At 37.5% G+C, this 19,898-nt stretch overlaps 1 protein-coding gene across 1 annotated transcript in view; it reads right to left on the minus strand.

The window, feature by feature from the left end:
• Window positions 1-688: 688 nt before the first annotated feature.
• The window catches only part of LOC126417183 (serine/threonine-protein kinase grp), a 92,513-nt gene continuing 73,303 nt past the window's right edge, over window positions 689-19,898 (minus strand). The window contains exons 9-11 of the mRNA XM_050085084.1: window positions 18,468-18,736; window positions 7,173-7,304; window positions 689-1,221 (exon numbers count right to left, since the gene is read on the minus strand). Of these exons, the coding sequence (XP_049941041.1) occupies window positions 1,003-1,221; window positions 7,173-7,304; window positions 18,468-18,736 (620 nt within the window). The 3' untranslated portion in view covers window positions 689-1,002. The remainder of the gene's footprint in view (window positions 1,222-7,172; window positions 7,305-18,467; window positions 18,737-19,898) is intronic.

Genomic DNA, 19,898 nt, shown 5'->3' on the forward strand with positions numbered 1-19,898 from the left:
AGCCTTCTATACCACACTGATTGAACCAGAAAATGGCTCCACAGCCTTCTTTACAACACTGCTGTTTATATATATATATATATATATATATATAAAAACACAGCCTTCTAAAGCTATATTTTCTAGGTTCACAGGCCAAATTCTGCAATAAAATTTTTCCTCCCTTTGGCACATAGAAAAGTGGGCTTGGCGCATTACACTGCTTAGGATTTTAATTTTTTTATGCCATTTGTAGTTCGAATTTCAAGGAAAAATTCTGGGATAATAATCTCAATTATATTTACTATCAAATAAGCAAATAAAAATAATTTGTAAATTTTTCATTGTTTCTGCCACCGTCTCCCCTTAAGTGTCAACCCACACCTGAATCGTTCATTTGGGCTTCTAAATACAGCAATAAAACCAGATTTACTCAAATTCTTAAATTATCTAGTACCTCAATATTAAGTATATGACATAATCCATTTGATAGGCTACTTGTCAAACATTTGAGTCTCCTACAACTAATAAGTACAGTGGTACATATTTTGTGAACACTTTCAGAGGAAGCTTCTAAGTGAACATTACAACAATGCACATCTGATGAGATCGGATGAATTACTGAAATTAATGAAACTAAGAATTGTTTAACATATGCTAGATTAAAACCACATATGTTTAAGGTGTGACAATTTAACAATCCAAAAGATAAAAACTGTATTAAAACTTTATTACAAAATTGTGATTACAAAAATAACATTCAGTCTTTAATTCTACAAAGTTTTTACAGGAAATGTCACTGGTTAACAAAATTGCAGTAAGCAAAGCTTAAAATATTCTGACAATACTGTACAAAAAATTATATATTTTATAAAATTCAGAAATCACATGCACTGTGCAGTTATACAATTTGCAAAAATTATCACAGTTTCTAAAAACCTGCAGATGGCTGACATTTACAAATAACTTACTTTTCCCACTTGGATACAAGAGGGGGAACAGTTTACATACACACATCACACTTTAAGGAACTGTGTTTGTAGCAATTGCAATTGGCCACATAACGGGCCCCTTAATAATTATATCCTCAAGGCATTCTTTCAACTTAATGAAAGTTTTCTTGAACTCTAGGCCACAACCTTTTGAAAGCCTGAAATCCAAAAGTGTATTACCGTCCATCACCATCACATTTGCTTTGAAAACAAGCTGCATCTTTCTCTTGTCAACAGTTGTTATGGTCACCTGACAACAAAAAGACAGATGCAAGAAAAAAATTGTACAAGAGGAAATAGAAATTACCAAATGTTTAAGCCCAACAACTGCCTGCTTAACATTTGTGCTTTCATTCAAACAGAAGGCAGTACACCGACATGAAAATCTATAAAATTAACTGAATCCTTAAGAGGTGGACTATACAGAGCTGCTATAAATGAATCTTTTGTTTACAAAGCTCTATTTTCCAAGTCATTACATACACAAATATGATTGATGCCAGATTAGAACCATAAAATCCATCAAAGTTTGCATTTTGCTCTGTGCAAGTGTTCTAAGAGTGCCTCTTTGGTAACATGCAACACGTTACAGCAGTAAAACCAAATGTGCACTTTCAGTCAAACATAATGTGTAAGCATTACAATACACAACTTGACACTGTGCGATACGTTTTGAAACTCTTCACGGTGGACCGTTTCTGTCATTTCACTATTGGTGTATCAATGAATCAGTGGCATCATCAACATCACAGTCACTCATTTTAACTTAACACATTACTTTAAAAGCTCTAAAATTTCCTCTTCACGAAGAACTATGCATGAAGAACTACAGTTGAATCTAATTTGTGTGTGTATCAAGGGGGGTGGGGGTGGGAACACTACTTTTAACTCAGAATTACTTAGAAGTCAGATATAGATACAGTAATACCGGTCATATTTTCACACATTTAAACTCTGCGAACAGTGGAGACAGTACACTATTAAAAGAAAAAACAATATTATTTGATCCTACTTTAAAGAAAGTAGATACTTTGTTGTTTGTACATTGCAAAGTGCCAAATTGCAATAAAGATACCGCATTAAAGAAAAAATACGGTTACGGTATCTGTAACTTGATCCTGCTTCAAAGAAATCAGATAATTTGGCTTTTTCCACTTTCTGTGCATTAAGTGCACACATCTCATTTTGCTAACTTATTACCAAATACCGTATTTACTCGAATCTAAGCCGCACCTGAAAAATGAGACTCGAAATCACGGGGGGGAAAAAAAAAAATCCCAAATCTAAGCCGCCCATGAAATTTGAGACTCTAAATTCAAGGGGAGAGTAAAGTTTTAGGCCGCATCTCCAAATCGAAACAAAGTTGGTCCATTGCAATATGAGAGACAAATTAGGTCGAATGAATGACGATACACCTACAGTAGTTTGGTTCGAGTCTTAAGCTTAGCAGTAAAGCTTTACCAGGTAGCCATTGCTATGCGTCAGGCGCTCCGTTCGTATTTATACGGGTACCCTTCCTTTTTCACGTGCTTCGTCTGGTTTGAATTGATTGATTATTTTTCTTTGATCTGATAAGCGCAGTTTTCTTTGTTATAGGTGTTTACGTCACTCTAAGCTGAAAATGCATTACTGTACTGTGTCATGCATTGTTTGTCGCATTCTGATAGTGCGTGTTTATGGCCTGTCGCCGCTCGTGGCATGGCTTGCTTTTGTGCGTGCTACCGCAGCTTACAATTAACAAAAAGAGAGAGGAATTGTCTCATTAGCGAAACAATGGCAGGAGACTGCTATTTGTTGTTACTTACACTGCTGCTTTCTTTGATAATGATCCAACAAGAACCAAATAATAGATTGCGTATGATAGATGATGTCCTGAACAAGAATTTAGCGAAAAAATTCATCCGTTTGGAAATCTTTGCAGGCGCCTCTTTAGTACATTACATTCTGCACAGAAATTAGAGTCATCTTAGATTTAAAAATCTAGTCGATTGCCGTGCTTCATTTCTGACTGTATCACTGTTAAGCATAAGAATAATACGAATATAAACATGACATGATATGTATATTCTTCCGCGTTTGCTGTTGTCCCACTCTAGTTTCGTAGTTTATTAGGCAGACGGAATTTAAATGAGATAGCAGCAAACACGAAACAATACATGGCAAAATGTTTATATTCGTATTATTCTTATGTGGACGAGAATACTGCATGTGATTCACAATTTATAAAAGTTCCTATTAGCAACCATCTCGTCTCTCAGATAGGAAAAAAATCCAGAATGTAGAGTTGGCCATATTGACAAAGATCCCAAACAGTCTTTCCAGTCGGGTTTTCGCAGTACACTGAAATGCTGCTACATTTGAAGATGAACAATACGGAATTTGTATTTACTTCGTTGTATAATGTATGAAAATGCAGTGGTCGAAACTCGGGGCGGAGAAAAACGCTCGCCTTCCACTTTTTTTTTTTAATTTATTTACTGACGCAGAGGTTTTAGCGCCAGTATTTATCTTTGTGCCTACAAAGCATGCCTGTGTAGCGCTACCTATATTCGACGGCAGAAATAAGTTATGGCGACACCCACCAACATTTTTCAGAACTTCCGCTTGCTTTGCACTCGATTCTAAGCCGCAGGCGGTTTTTTGGATTACAAAAACCGGAAAAGAAGTGCGGCTTAGATTCGAGTAAATATGGTACAGTGCTTTTTCACCACAACTCTTTACACCAATGGAACAGCTGCAGACAACAACAGCGCTTAGCAAAATTGGCGCATTTGGGGAACACAAAATTCACATTTTGCAATTGAGAAGTCTCTTCACCCTCAAAAGGTGTGTGTGTAGTGTGCAATGTCCAGTCACGAAGAAAACTGGTGCAATATTCCTTGATAGCATGGTGACTACCGAACAGTACGTGAATGTTTTGGAATATGATTTCATCCCCATTATCCGAAATGATCCTGATTTCGACAAGATGTGGTTCGTGCAAGATGAAGTCTGACCCCATTGAAGCAGGAGAATGATGTCCTGCAGGAGGACTTTGGGGACCACATTCTAGCTCTGGAGTACCAACAGGCCACTGGCACAGGCCTTGATTGGCTGCCTTATTCTCCAGATCTGAAAACATACGGCTCCCTTGTGTGGGACTATATTAAAGACAAAGTGTACAGCAATAACCCCAAAACCATTGTCGAGTTGAAAACAGCCAGTCAGGAGGTCACCAACAGCATTGATGTTCTGTCACTTTAGTGTGTCATCCACAATTTCTGCTATTCACCTGCGCCGCATCATCGCCAATGATGGCAAAAATATCGAACATGTCATAACCTAAATCTGAACATCTGCAGCGATGTTTGCGTGCTGAATAAAATGTGTACACACCATATTTAGTAACCAATTTACTTTTTTCATATAGTTCAATAAATGTCACCCTGAATGATAATTTTCAAGCACAAGGTAATGCCAAAACATTTAAAAATACTGCTAGGTGGTGGCCACATGCATGACAAGAGTTGGACGGATGAGGCTGGTATGAAATTATGGATTAACAGAGTGTGGGAGAGAAGGAAAGGTTCTTTACTGAAGAAGAGTTCTCTTCTTAGGCTAGATCAGTTTAGTAGGCATTTGAAAAAAAAAATCTGAAAGAGAAATTGAGATGGAAATACAGAGCATCCTGTTATTCTGGAGGACTGACTTCACAACTGCAACCTCTTGATGTCTCTACAACCATTTAAAGTGTATATGAGAGAGGACTGGAACAATTGGAAGATGGATGAAACTAAACATGAATCCATGCCGAAGTGAGCTTTAAAACTACATAGAATTAAACAAGTGTGTCAGTAGATAGAACAGTAATGGCCTAGACAGAGAGAAGTGCAGTGTAAGTAACAGTATCAACAGAAGTGAAGACCACCTTATATATGAAGAGAACAACAATGACGGAGGAGGAGGAGGAGGAGGAGGAGGAAGAAGAAGAAGCTCAGATGATTTTTCACAATTTTGAAAGTCAGTTCGGTTTTATAAACAAAGAATTTTTTAAAAATTTAGCTTTGCAATCCAATAATAAAAATGGTAAAAATATTACTTTAAAATTTTTACTGACAAAACTTAACACATGAAAAAGAATTACGCTGAACAGAGTTACATGTATGCTTGGTTCAATTGTAGGCATTTCGTGCCTAGAAACTTTAATGTATTCATTGCAACCTCTCTCTGAACATAACCGCTACAGTTCGACACTTCAGTTAATACAGGCTTCCCTAGGACAGCAGTACTATGCAGCACTGATGCCTAGTACAGTAATATCTGAGAATGGAACACGCAAGATCTACGAAAAATTGTGCCAAATGAGGCTTGGCATTGGAGAAGATAATGAAACCTTCAATGCTGAAAACCTCTTGCTGCTGTGGTGGAAAGGGTTAGGAACAGTGCCCCATTATCTTCACCACTTTGCCCAATTCAGTGCTGCAGAAGTTCCTCGTTTAGGTGGCAACAAACATTGACACTACAATGAGAGGGGTGGGGGGTGCCTCATCTTGTTGAAAGACAAAATTCTCGGAACAGTCAGTTGTGGAAACCACCACAGCAACATTGCAAGATAAGAGGTACCCATCAAAAATCGTCTCACAGAAAAAAAAGGCCCATACAGCTTCGCCTGTGACATTGCATAGGGAAGACCAACATTCTGTGAATACGGTTTATGTGGTACAATTTCGTATCCATTTTCAGATACCAACGCTTACAAATCATGGTGGTAACTTTTCCAGATAAATGGAAGGATGATTCGTCACTGGATATCAGCTTGGATGCAAAATGATCATCCTAATGCAAAACTAAATGTGCCACCAGCCATAATCAACCAATTTTAGTTGTTACATGAGGTGCAGTATGTACTGTTTGAAATCTTACAGCCACTGCAAAATCTTCCCTTCAGTTTCCTATGGCATTCCAAGTTTGTGGTTTGCACAGACAGTACCTTTTTTTTTTTAACCATGTACTAAGCTTACCCTCAACCTCTCCACAGTTGCATCTGGAGCACTTATTGACAAGTACTTTTCAGTTTGCTGAGACAACCAGTGTCCCTAAATTGTTGATTCCAATGCACGAGTTTTTTTTTTCCCCTGTGATTCTTTTGTATGCATCTCACATATTCCAATACAAAGTTCTTTCCTTGCTTAAATGCCATTTTTATCAAGGCACTGCAGTCTTTAAACCCAGCTAGTGGACACAATGCAAACTCTGTGGGTTTACTGTTCTATTCCTGCATCAGACAAATGCAAACACACAATATTTTGGGAATTAAACAACTCTGAAAACAAATGACTCATTTATAGTAGCCCTTTATTATGAAAAATAGTCCCAAAATATAACTCAATCTTAGTAGCATTCTATGGTCATCCAAACATTGCTTTCAAATTCAGATCTTTTAAAACCATACACAATATGAGATTAAGAGCTAACAATCAAGTCTTTTAGTATTTTGAAAGTAGTAGTTGCTTACACACACAGAATCTCCTCAGCATTAATGAGCTTAAGTGTACTCTGTGCCTGAAAATCCCCCCCCCCTCTCTCTCTCCCAACAGGATGGCTACCATGCTGGGTTTTAAATGTAATGCAACAACAGGAACGAAGGGTGTCAGAGTGGAAGAGCACAGAGCCAGAACATACACCACAGTGAGCACTTCTGTAAAGTTTATGGCAGGTCAAACCCAACAATGGGGACCATATAATCAATAATGGAAGGTGAAGATAGTGCCGGGAGTGAAACTAGAAATCAAGACCAAAATTGTGAGCAAAGTCCCAGCAAAAACGGCATCAAAAGGATCATCCAACAGAAAGTCAAACTGAGGCAGAGAAAGCCCGAATGAGGTTTGCAGAAGAAAGACTAAGCAATGGTGCAGAGGCTGGAGCCTCATGGTAGCCAAGCATGTACGCACTAAAGACTGGCAAGCCCCCTAGCGGGTCACTGATAGTAATTATGTAACCGCATAATTGCAGCGCTTCCCTCCTTCACTGCCCAATCATCTTACTCCATACTTCATTAATTTAATTTCTGTGTATTTGTCCCTCACCAATAGCACATACTCTAGATTTTACAGGCCCAACAAAACCTTTCACCACTGAAGTTAAATTTTTGTTATTTTAAATTGATCATTTTTATCTACATATCATAAATTTAAATGAAAAATAGTGTTAAGTGATAATTACCACTCTTGTTGTTGCAATCTTCCATGAAAAACCAATTTTATCCAACAAATCACATAATCGACGCAGACTATCTTCACAGTTTGTTGTAACAAAAAAGCGTGTCATACGCCTCACCAACTTCTGGAAGGGGTTCTGTGGAAAAATAAAATATTTTTAAAATTTCATCATATTTGAAAAAACTTGTGCATAAATACTCAACTTCTTTGTCACACAGACAAATTTTCTTCCATGAAGAATAAGAGACTACCTTCCAAACAATTTAAAATATTTCTAGGCATGACTACACTAGTGTCTGCAATTAATGTACACATGGTTAAAAGAAAAAGTACTGCCCAATTGGCATTTAAGGTTGTATACATGTACAAGGAAAAAAAATCTTGGAAATTTCCCAGATTTCCCATTTAAAAATACAATTTCTCTGTATTACGTGACAATATACTTTCTCTTGGAACTATAAAATTTGTATATTCTTAGAATGGTAAAAGTTTTCTGCAGTGGTGTAGAACTTCCAGGCACTTTAGGAAATTAAACTCAGGTGGAATGGAGAAGGAGGTGGGGGGAGGTCCACACAATGCATTTTGGAAAGATTTTTGATGGAGCAACATGTAGACAGCGTATTTTCGTACTACATAAGTGTAAATACGAATTTCACCAAAGAGCACACTAGTTTCCGAAGCACTAAAAATTGAGATTGTGATGAGCTTTTCTCAGGCAATCTTAGCTCATGTCAGGTTATCTCACCAGCAAATATTTAAGAGCATAGGACGCATTATGTAGTCAGCCTATAGCAACATCATTTTAGTAGTGCTAACACACAAATAGCGAAGTCAGGGTGTATACGTGGACAAGGAAAAAAAAATGCCGGATTTTTCGCGGATCTCCCGGTTAAAAATACACTTCTTCCGTGTTAAGTGACAGAATACTTTTCGAAGGAACTATAAAATTTATCAAAGGTTTGAATGGTTATGGTTTTATACGGGGCAGCTTAGAATTTCTCGGCACTTTAGAAAATGAAACTGGGGGAGTGGGGTGGGGTGGGGGTGGGGGGTCACAGCAACATATACGCTGCATATTTTCACATTACCAAAGTATGAATTCGAATCCCACCAAACACCACATGTTACTTTCCAAAGCATTGAAATCGAGGTTGCGATCTGCTTTTGTAAGCCAGTTATAGCTCATGTCATGTGATCTCGTCGGCCAATGACAGCGGATATTCAGAGCATAGGAAACGTGATGCAGTCAGCCAGTAGCAACTTCAGTGTTAAGTAGTGCGCATGCACGCACGCACGCACGCAGAGAGAGAGAGAGAGAGAGAGAGAGAGAGAGAGAGAGAGAGAGAGAGAGAGAGAGAGGAAAAGTTAATGACTTAAGTTAATATACATAGTGTTGCTACAAGAAAAGCAAAGCTTTCATATGTAATATTTGTCTTGAAGATTAATAAGCTAAAAGAGAAGCTCAGCTTTCACACATGTGGAACGTTTTTGCACGGTTTACATTTTAAGATAAACGTCACACAAACGTGCTAGTACAATTTTTAGTACTGACATAAATCTCTGTATCTTCTGGGATCTAACTACTTCTAAATGGCTTGTCATCAAAAAGTTGGTTTTTAAATGAGAGTCAAACACACTGTGATTTAAGAAATTCATCATACATTCCTGCACATAGTTCAGCTTGTGTAAACGGAAATTTACTTTGAAAATAATGCTTTTCAAACCACAATTTGCAAATTTTTCCCGCAATCTGTTAGAAATAGATTTGTTACAGCAGTTGCCAGAGAGGCATCACTGCTTGCACAGCTCCGATGACATAGGAAGCCCGTATGTTCGTATGTGTAAAACATTAAAATATCTTACATTATGTCATAAGAAACACGACATCAGAGCATACACCTAGAGTGTCGGAATTTCTTGAACCATACTGAAATGAATAATTTGCCTTAAGGTGCACAATCGTATGTCCAGATTCCCAACGAAGTAGGCCAAGATCTGATATTAAGCTTTTCAGTGTGGTTTTCGGGATAAAAAAAAAAAAAAAAAGAGTGCCAGTACCGGATTATCTGACGCTTGGTTCTTTATTATGGCATAATGCCATATGTGCTAGAAGATGAAAATGTGCACTTGAAATGCAGCGAACAGTTGAAATTAGCCATAGTGCGGAATTAAACACTTCGTTTCAAACAAACTGGTTGCCTCAGAGGAAAAGATAAATATAAACCGAATTTCTTTAGCAAAGCGACAAAAATAACTTCATTGTCCTGTAAGGCGACTAATGCTTGACTGTCAGAAAGCTGGAAATAAAATCAAATCTGAAACTAATAATATATTTTGGCCTTCCATAACCATGTGAATGTATTTTAATTCACTTTTTTCCATTTGACGTGAGAGCAGTAAACAAAGAGGAAACAGCAAAATCACAAAATGTAAACACAGATCACGTGGAAGACAGTCGCCCCCCCCCCCCCCCCCATAACTCAGATTGCTCTGCGCATCAGCCACAGGTCTACAATATTTTGAACCGAGACAATTCTAGATGGTGGCACCCCCCTCCTAGAGTGTTTGAGACAGAACGTCAAAAAAACCTTTCCAAAATATGTTCAATTTGTAGCGCACATCTTTCTGAAAAGTCTGACACACAAAACTTATAACTTCGAAGAAATGTAAGACGTGTTACTTGGTGCCAATGTGCAGTGACACGCCTCTCCACACAGCATTCTTCTACCGAATGTCACTGTACTTCGCACTGTGGAACTCAAATGCGTATATTTTGTAATGGATGCCATCATACTATATTGGAAATTAAAATGTCCTGTGGTCTCTCTCTTGCTCCCAGTAGGGCGGGGTTTGACATCCTGCCCCCCCCTCCCACCCTTCTAAAACAAAAACCTCGCAATTAATACTATATGGGATCATTTGTGACCAGAAGAACAAGAGCTCTTCAGAAAATTTGGGCTCTCCATTGCATATTACCTAATAACTTGCTGTTCTGTGTGACATCAAATGAATTATAGGACACTTAAAACCAGCTTGGACAAGAGACAAGCAAGACAGTACACATTTCTTCAATCATTAGGTCCAAGCGTTTTTTCCTCTCTAATCTCACTACAGCTCTGCACGGTGTGCTTTCCTTTCCGCGAAAGAATCTATTACCTCATCAAAATTCGTCAAATGTTTTGCTACATGAAAAATTGAAATGTCGTCGTCTAATACTGAAAAAGCTGCTAATACAAATGATAAACAAGAGTGATGTGGCTTCTCGATCTGATTACGTCTATTTTGTCACTGTCTACTCGATAAAAGAAAACAGACCTTTCCAATATTGCAGCAATTGTAACACACACCAGCAAGTGAAACAGTTTTGGTAATAACGGTAATTTTTTTAATACGACAATATAATTGTGAAGTACCAATGTGAAATGCCTATTTAGCCTACTACAAGCAAAAGGCTTTATGTTAGGAAATAGTTTCACATTTCATTCATACGCTCCATCTTCTCAAGCATGATATCAAAAAGTAGTAGTACGAAATTTTTGTATAAATTTGGAATATTCTTCCACAATTTGTGTGATGTCCCCAGTTCTTCTTCTTTCTCGTTCTAACAATCTTCTAATCACTAATTCTGTAATTATTCCTACCATTGTCAAAGCTCATTCTCCAGTTAACTCTACTAACCCTGCCAAAATCACTGGTTTAGTTATCCTGCGATTATTCTCCGGTTAGGCGTTATTACGTGTTCGTACAATGCATTTTCTGCACTACTCTCAGAATAGAACTTAAGCAGCTGCTGCACAACTTTCCCTTTGTAGCGTTGCGATCTGGCCAAAAATTTTCTGTCAAAATTTCATTTTCTTGGATACACCAAGAAGATAATACGTAATCTTTCTTACCTGTTAGTCGTTTATTTCCACTCTGGTAGTCTGAATCTATGGACTTATAAATCACATAAACAAACTGCATTCATCAGTTCTGCTTCATTCCTCTCAGCTCTTATAGCCCTGTCCCCTTTTGTCTGTGGAAAGTTTATTTCTAGATGCGATGAGGATTCCCCTAGCAGAGACATCACGTACACTACACACGCATTCAAAAATTAACTTATGATTCATTCAGAAATCAACTTGGAATGTGTTCAAAAACTAACTGGGACGCGTCTCAAACTTTTTTGAATAACTGATTGACTGACGTGTGCTAGGTGCTTTGTGAAACGTTTTTTTTCCTCAAGAATACGAATTTGTCTCCCTCATTACTGAAATTGCTGTCCGGTTCAGATACCCCGGTTTGCTGCTTACACAGCCAACAGCGACATTTCTGTAGCCAGAAGTGGGAGAAGGTACTAGTCATATGCGACTGAACTGCGCATGATCCCGCTCGTAACTGCTTAAGTGAATCTAATGTAAACAGTTCTGATGTCACGCTCATCGGAGGTAATTTGTTGTTACTAAGCATTGCATAATCTTCCTAAGACCTTTGACACACTTTGCTGCTGGCAGACGCTCGTATGAGCATTGTTCTTTTATATGGTGCATTTCCTTTGCAATTTAAATTTTATTCTCTCGTTCATGTTTTGTTGCTGCAGTATTATTCTGCAGAAGTGGGCTACAGTAATATCCTTTATTCAGGGTGTATACGTGGACAAGAAAAAAAATTCCCAGGTTTTTCCCAGTTGAAAATACACTTTTTCCGTGTTAAAAGACAGTATACTTTTCCTCTGCACTGTAAAACTTATCAGTCCTTAGAATGTTTAGGGTTTTCTACACAGACGTAGAATTTGCCGGCGCTTTAGAAAATGAAACCCAGGGGAGGGGGAAACACATTTTGGAAATATCTTTGATGTGCGGCAACATGTACGCTGCATTTCTTCGTTTTACGGAGGTATAAATTCGAATTCCACTAAACACTGCAAGTTACTTTCTGAAGCAATGAAATTGAGATTGCGATGCGCTTTTGTAAGCCAGTCATAGCTCACGTCACGTGATCTCGGCAGCTGATGACAGCAGAGGACACGTAGTGTAGTCAACCAATAGCAAGATCACTTAAGTAGCGCGAACACACAAAAAGAAAAGTTAATGGTTTAAATTAATATACATAGTTTTGCTAGAAGACAAACAATGCTTTCACAAATAATATAGGTCTCCAAGATTAATAAGCTGCATGAGAAGCTAAGCTTCCACATATAATGCTGAACATTTTGCGAATGTTACACTTTGTAAGATGCATCACACAAGTGTGCCAGTAAAATTTTTAATAACGACCTAAATGGCTGATCTTCTGGGCGCTCAATTCTTCTAGATGGTCATCCTCAAAGAGTTTATTTTTAAATGAGAGTCAAACACTCTGTGATTAAAGAAATTCATCGTACATTCTTGCACATAGTTAATCTTGCATAAAAGGAACTTTACTTTGAAAGTAACACTTTTCAAACCACCATTCGCGATATTTTCCTGTGAACTGTTAAAAATTTGTTCGTTTCAGCAGTTGCCAGAGAGCGCCAGATAACAGGCGTCACTGCGCCTGCGCAGCTGAGATGACGCAGGAAGCCTGCATGTTCGTACGTGTAAAATATTAAAAGATCTTGCATTATGTCATAAAAGAAACAAGACACCAAAGGATACTTCAGGAGTATCGGAATTTCGTGAACTATACTAAAATGCATAATTCGGCTTCAAGGGCACAATCTTACGTCCGGACTTAGATGTAAATTTTCTTGAGTACCAGTACTGTATTATCTCATGTTTGGTTCTTTATTATGGCACAATGCCATACGAGCTAGAAGATGGAAAACTTGCACTTGAAATGCAGCGAACAGTTAAAACAGGCCAACAGTGTGAAATTAAACACTTTGTTTCAAATAAATTGATTGCCTCAGCACAAAATATTAATAAAAGCCAAATCTCTCTAGCAAATTGACAAAAATAACTTCATTGCTCTGCAAGGTGATTAATGCTTGGCTGTCAGAAAGGTGGAAATAAAACCTGAAACTAACAACATATTACAACATATTTTACCATTCCGTAATTATGCGAATGTTTTTTAATTCATTTGGTAGCTCCCGGCCACAGAAATCCGTTTTGTTTCCATTTAATGTGAGAGCAATAAACAAAGAGGAAACAGCAAAATCACTTAACGTAAACACAGGTCACGTGGAGACTACCCACCTCCCAACTACGACTCAAGGCTGCTCTGTGCATCAGCCCTGGATCTACGATATTTCTGAACTGGAGCAATTTAGTTAGTGGCACCCACCCACACATCTGTAGCCAGAAGAGAAAGAAGATGCTACTCATAGGTAACTGCTCAAATGAATCAAATGTAAACAGCTCTCATGTCACACTCATCGGATGCAATTTGTTGTTAGGAAGCACTGCATATTCTTTCTGAAGCCTTTGACATACTTTGTGTTGGCAGACACTTTTATGAGCACTGTGTTTTGTTGTTGTATATGGCGCGTTTCCTTTGCGACTTAAGTTTTATTTTCGTTTTTTCTCTCTCGTACATGTTTTTTGCTGCAGCATTATTCTGCAGAAGCGGGATACACTAATATTCTTGGTTAGACTATTGGTTCTTACCAATCAAAATCACAAAAATTTAACTGGCAACTAAAACAAGCAAAAGTTCCCGAAATTCTAAAAAATTCCTGGGTTTTTCCCGCTTTTCTTCCGGACGAAAAAATTCCTGGGTTTTTCCCGGATCATATACACCATGGAAGTTCATGGTTTAAAACAATATACATATCATGTAGCTACACGAAAAGCTAAGCTTTCAAGTATAATATTGGACTTTTTTTACCCATTAAGATACATGAAACACAAATATGCCATTAAAATTTCAAATTATGACAAATGTCTAATCTTCTGGGCCTGAAAATTTTCTAAGGAGCCGGCCTTCCAAGTGTTAAGTTTTGAATGAGAGTCAAATGCTCTGTGATTTAACATTCATCGTCCATTCTCACATGTTACTTAATTCATCATGTGTAGAAGGAAATTTGCTTTGAAGGTACCCCTTCTCAAACCACCATTCACAATATTTTTCTGTGCCTGTTGGAAAAAGGTTTGCAAGAGCAGTTGTCACAGAGTGCCGTAAGTTACAGCACATGCACAGATACAGTGACATAAGAAGTCTGTCCTCGGCATTTCGTCTGCTCTTATACCTTTCGTTGTCTTTCTGTTTGGAATTTCTTGTGTAGAGGGGAATTACATAACCATGTGCAGTACTGTGGCATATTGTTCTGAGGAATACAGAGCTACTGTACTTAGAGCAATTATTTTATCATATCCTATCCAGACAAGGAACTCAAAATTCAAGCAGTCCTTGGCACAATATTCGTTTCAAAATTTGACTTTACAACTTGAAGCCCCTAATATTTTGCTAGACAAAACCCTGTGCTCTGCCCATCTATAATTCACTGAAGAATAGCTGTCTGCCAAAAGACAAAAGCAACACAAATTAAGAAATAACTTCAAGCCTAGAGGCCTCACAGAAGTGTTGAAACAGGTCTTGTGATCAAAAAACAAAGAGTTTCAAAGAAGCCAGATATGTAAAATTCTGCTACATCTTTTCAGTGTAGTTTTCGGCTAGTCAAATTTTTTTTTTTTGGAGAAATATCACTGAATTATGTTTGGTTCTTTATTATGGCATAATGCCACGTGTGCCAGAAGATTAAGACAAACACTAGAAATTCAGTGAACAGTTTAAAGTAGTCAAAAGTGTGGAATGAAACACTTCCTTTCAAATAAACTGATTACCTCTGCTGAGCAGATTAATTGAAGTCAAATTTCGTCCGGAAATCAACAGAAATAACTTCATTGTTCTGCAATGCGATTAATGCTCGATTGTGAATAATGTGGAAGAAAAGGAAGAGCAGGAAACAAACTAATAACATATTTCCATCATCCATTAACAAAATGAATGTATTTTAATTCATCTGATAGCTTCTAGTCACAGAAATGCAATTCATATTCATTTGACGTGAGAGTTGTAAACAAAGAGACAACAGCAAAAATCACAAAACATTAAGCGTGTCACATGGAGACTACTCCCCATGTATCTGACAGCTTATGCATCTAACAGTCATACTTCACATAGCAAGTGGGAGAAGGCACTGCTCATACACGATTTCAGCTCTGTGCATGTGGACGAGCCTGCTGGAAACTAATCTAATCTAAGCAACTGTGACACCATGCTCAATGAAAGCAGTCTTCTGCTAAGTATTGCATAGTATTTGCCTTAAAGCCTTTGACACATGTCGCTTTCGAAAGACGCTTGTGCACACACTGTGTTTTGTTGTTGTAAATGGTGCATTTTCTTTGCAACTTGAGTTTTACATTGGTGTGTCTCTCTCATTTATGTTTTATGGCTGCAGATTATTCTGCAGTAGTAGGCTACAGTAAAATTCAAGTATCTGTTCTTACCGGCCAAAATTACAAAAATTTAACTACAAACTAAAACAATGAAAAATTCCTGGATTTTTCCTGGTTTTCTCCCGGATGAAGAAAATCCTGGGTATTTTCTGGATTTCCCGGGCCTGTAATTCACATCTGAGTAATTAATTATGTACAAAGTGAACTTACACTTAGACTGCACTCTGAGCCCATGTACCAAAAGCTGTATTATTGTAAGGAATAAAATTACAGTCACAGGCTTGAGGATAGATATGTGAAGTCATAAAAATGAGCACTTGCATTACGGTGGCTACTTTTAAGCCAATCAAGATGTCTGTAATAGCAAAAAAATAACACTTGGTGAAACAGTAGTCACCAAACAGAAACATCAGAGCCCACTAATTATTACAATATGCCTGAAATTAGTATAAATGGCTGTCAAACAGCAACGATACAGATAGGAAAAGTAAATAAACTTAATTATTTCAAAAGTAATTGTCATCTCTTAATACATTTACTCCACCGTGAGACAAGATGGTCACCACCACCACCACCACCACCACCACCACCACCACCACCACCACCACCACCACCACCAAGGAAAAACGTTTGCAGTTCCCATGGAAGCAAATGGACCCAACCCACGTTTCCAAGGTTGTTTAGACTAGACTGCAGAAGTTTTACTGGAAAGCCTTTGTACACCTTCCATGCAGTCCCGATCTCTCCCCATATTTTCAGTGCCCTGAAGAAAGACCTTCATGGCCCTCTATTTGATTTGGGCAAACAGGTGCATGCCTGGGTACAATCACAGTTATGTAGGTGCCGCAAACATTTTTCATATAAGCTTTAACTATCTGGTCTCACAACAGGATAAATGTATTAACAGTTATGGCAATTACTTTTGAAATAATAAATAATTTACTTACTTTTTCCCCCTCTTGCTTTCATTTGGCTGCCACTTTTACATTATAAGGCCACTGCCAGTTTGCATATTAAGTTTGGAAACCTTTTGAACATTGTCATAGGCTATGTTTAACATCACAGCTTTCGCTAACACATTTTATGGAAATATTATGGAGAGTTACAGTTTAGCTTTCCCCACATCTGTTGAATGAGGACTGCGAGTGGTCCACAATTTTATGTTTGAATATATTAGTGTATTACATGAAAGGAACATATTATGAAGTTTTATTTTTTAGTCCCCTCCCCATAATTGCAAATTTACTGAGGTGGTTTGAGTGGATGTGGCATACAGTGAAATTTTATACTGAAACTTTGCTATATGCTACAATGGTGCTGATGCACAAAAGCAGTGGGCAGCGAGGTGCACATCTGCAAGTGAATGTTCCTCAAGTTGCTTAGTACCATCATTTAACTATTAGTTTTAACTGGTCTTAATACAACAACTCTGAACAGCTCCAACTATATTTTGATTTGGAAATTGGCGGGAAATGATTAAAGCACTTTGGAGTTAAGATCAGCAATTTAATATGGGGAAATCCATCTGTATTCTCCCAATCAGCGTGATTATTTTTAGCAGATGTAAATCTTTGTTTTTGCATTAACATAAAAATGCATGAGAACTCCGTACTTCCACTAGGAATAACCTACAATTCTATGAAATTTACATACGTGTATGAGCCACCAGACAAATCCACATCCAAAGCTTCTGGACAATGCAAGCATAAAACAGAAAAGTTCGTATTTTCATTATTAGTTTAAAAGCACAACTCAATTTGTTTCTGTCAAAAATAAAGGCGCTAGCATTAATATCACATGATTATTTTACTTTTCCTCGCCAAACTTATTGCGTACTAAACAATGTTTTCAGTCTGATGCACTCCGCTTTATTTGTTAATCATCAGTGCTAATTAATATGAGTTTATTGCCTTTTTCACATATGATGACTGATTCTTTCTTTAACTAGCAAGTATTGAAAAAAGAAATGTTGTATCACTTCCACTGTTCACTTTCAGAAGCCCACTTCTTTAATTGCATTTGGTTTGCTTCAAATTTTTAAAATTTTGTTGTATGAAGTTTTCACACAAACTTTGCTGTGCCTGTGTCACACAGTACAATCAAAAATTAGACTTTAAAAAACTGATGAAAATGAGCAGTGCAAGTAATAGTAAGCTTTGATAACCTGTGTAAAGTAATCTTTCACCGTTTTTCACACACCCACAGGAGAAAATATCTGCAGTTCAAGCTGTTCTTGACGTGTAACACAGAGGGGGGAGGGGGAGGGGGAGCGGGAGAGGGGGAGGGGGGGCGGGGGAGGGGGAGGGGGGGAGAGAGAGATACAACAGGAAATAACTTTCCACAGCGTATACACCAGCTATGGACTCAATTTTCTCAGTGTGCAAACTTAAATATGAGTGTACATTTGTAAAATGCCGCGAAATCATACAAATGACCGAATGGTAACAGATTGCTGAACATAATTACACAAAATACAACATAAGCTGCAGGAAATGAAGACTTAATAGGAATAAAAAGAAAGCACTTCCACTTTACAAGAATTACTATCCTTGTCCCTCGTACTACATTTTAGCCAAATGAAGAAGGGGGAAGGAACAGGCTATGGACAATTATCCATAACTAGAAGCAATTTGAGGAAACCACAGAAAACCTAAGGCCAGGTGACACAGTGGCAATTTGGAATCTCACCATGTTTTTAATGCGAGTTTAGTATCTTTATTATCGAGTCTCCTTATTCAATACATACAGTTCCAACAAAAATCATAGAAATGCATTCAAACCTCATATTAATGTAAAATATGCTATTACCAGAAATTATTGTACTTATCAACAAGAAACTGTAGAAGTACATTTCTTTCTTTGTATATACTGATAATCTGCTACACATGAAAACACTACCAACAGAAGGAGGGAAAAATGAATAAATGTGTTTTGCATACCTGTGTGCCAGATGATTGGGTAGGATTCAGTTGTGAACTAAGCAACAGATCTTCCAAATGTGCTGGCTGTGAAAAGGAAAATGGAATATCATGTTGCACAAGTGGTCCTTGATCAGGGCATTCTCGCTCAAGTCTTGGCTCTGGCTGTGAGTGGCACAAGCGTGCTGCTCCAGATATATCACAGGTTCCATTCAGTGGTGACAAATCTCCACCTGAGCAAATCCTCTTGCTGGTCGCATTTGGGGTTGCCTCATTTGAATGGTACGATTCTAAAAAATTGAGATATTTACAATTTGCAAAAAATCTACATATACAGATGTAGTTTTTACTAAAACTTCAATGCAAATACAATGTAAAACTTATAATAAATCTATCTTGCGACTAACAAACATGGCAATTTGTCAACAACAGCTACAAATGTCATTACATCTTGATAAAAATGACAATTTAAATACGAAATCACCACCATGAATCAAAATTAAACCCACATATAAGATAATGTAGTAACTCCTTCACTACTAGGAAAAGAACAACTGTTGAAAATAAGATAGAAATAAAAATGTTCTAAATGAGTAAATTTAGGTCATAACAGAAACAGCTTATCCGTTTTTGTCTGCTGAAAAAGAAGCATTTTCATATATGCATGATGGAGGCAATACCCTAAATTGGGCAACTAAATTGAAACTAAATCTTAGAGAAATTTTCCAGGGTTCTAACTGTCCTGTTACTTTGGGGTTACTTTAATTATGTAAAACTGTCAAAAAGAATAATTACCACCACAAACATAGGGAAAAATGGTCCCAAGAATTTGACTATTAATGTTCACTCTTGCTCATGGTTCAATTCCTTCTTTTCCTCATGCTTCAGTGAAGTGAGAAAATAGGTACACCAATAGAAACTAATAACTACTTCATTGCACTTAGCTAAATGGGAAAAAACAACATTACTTTTTGAAAATTGTTTTTAGGAACATTGCAATAATATGATTGGGTGCAACAATAGTTCTGTGCAAAGAGCCAAGTCAAAGCACAATAAGTTTTTCGCCGTTTACAAGTTTCAAATAGTTAAGTCCTGGGAGAAAGGAAGCAATCAAAAACACTGTTTCACGAAAGATCCAAGATGCGCTATACCTGGTCCAGAATAACAAAGCGATTGCAGCTACAGTGGAGCCTCACACAACAAGCGTAATTCCTTCCAGAATCTTACTCTTAGTGCAAAACACTCGTTAAGCAAAACAATTTATCCCATAAATTAATGTAAAATATGGTAATGTGTTCCATGCAAGAAAAGTACTATAGGTTTTCTCTTGTTATTCTTATATACATTATTTATTCGAAGGGACTTATACACACAGTATTATGTAATTTATTATTCATGATACACAACTAATTATTTTTTTTACATCCTTTGTTTCTGCCGACGCTTCAACAT

The sequence above is a fragment of the Schistocerca serialis genome, chromosome 8 (genome assembly GCF_023864345.2).
Source record: "Schistocerca serialis cubense isolate TAMUIC-IGC-003099 chromosome 8, iqSchSeri2.2, whole genome shotgun sequence".
NCBI lineage: Eukaryota > Metazoa > Arthropoda > Insecta > Orthoptera > Acrididae > Schistocerca > Schistocerca serialis.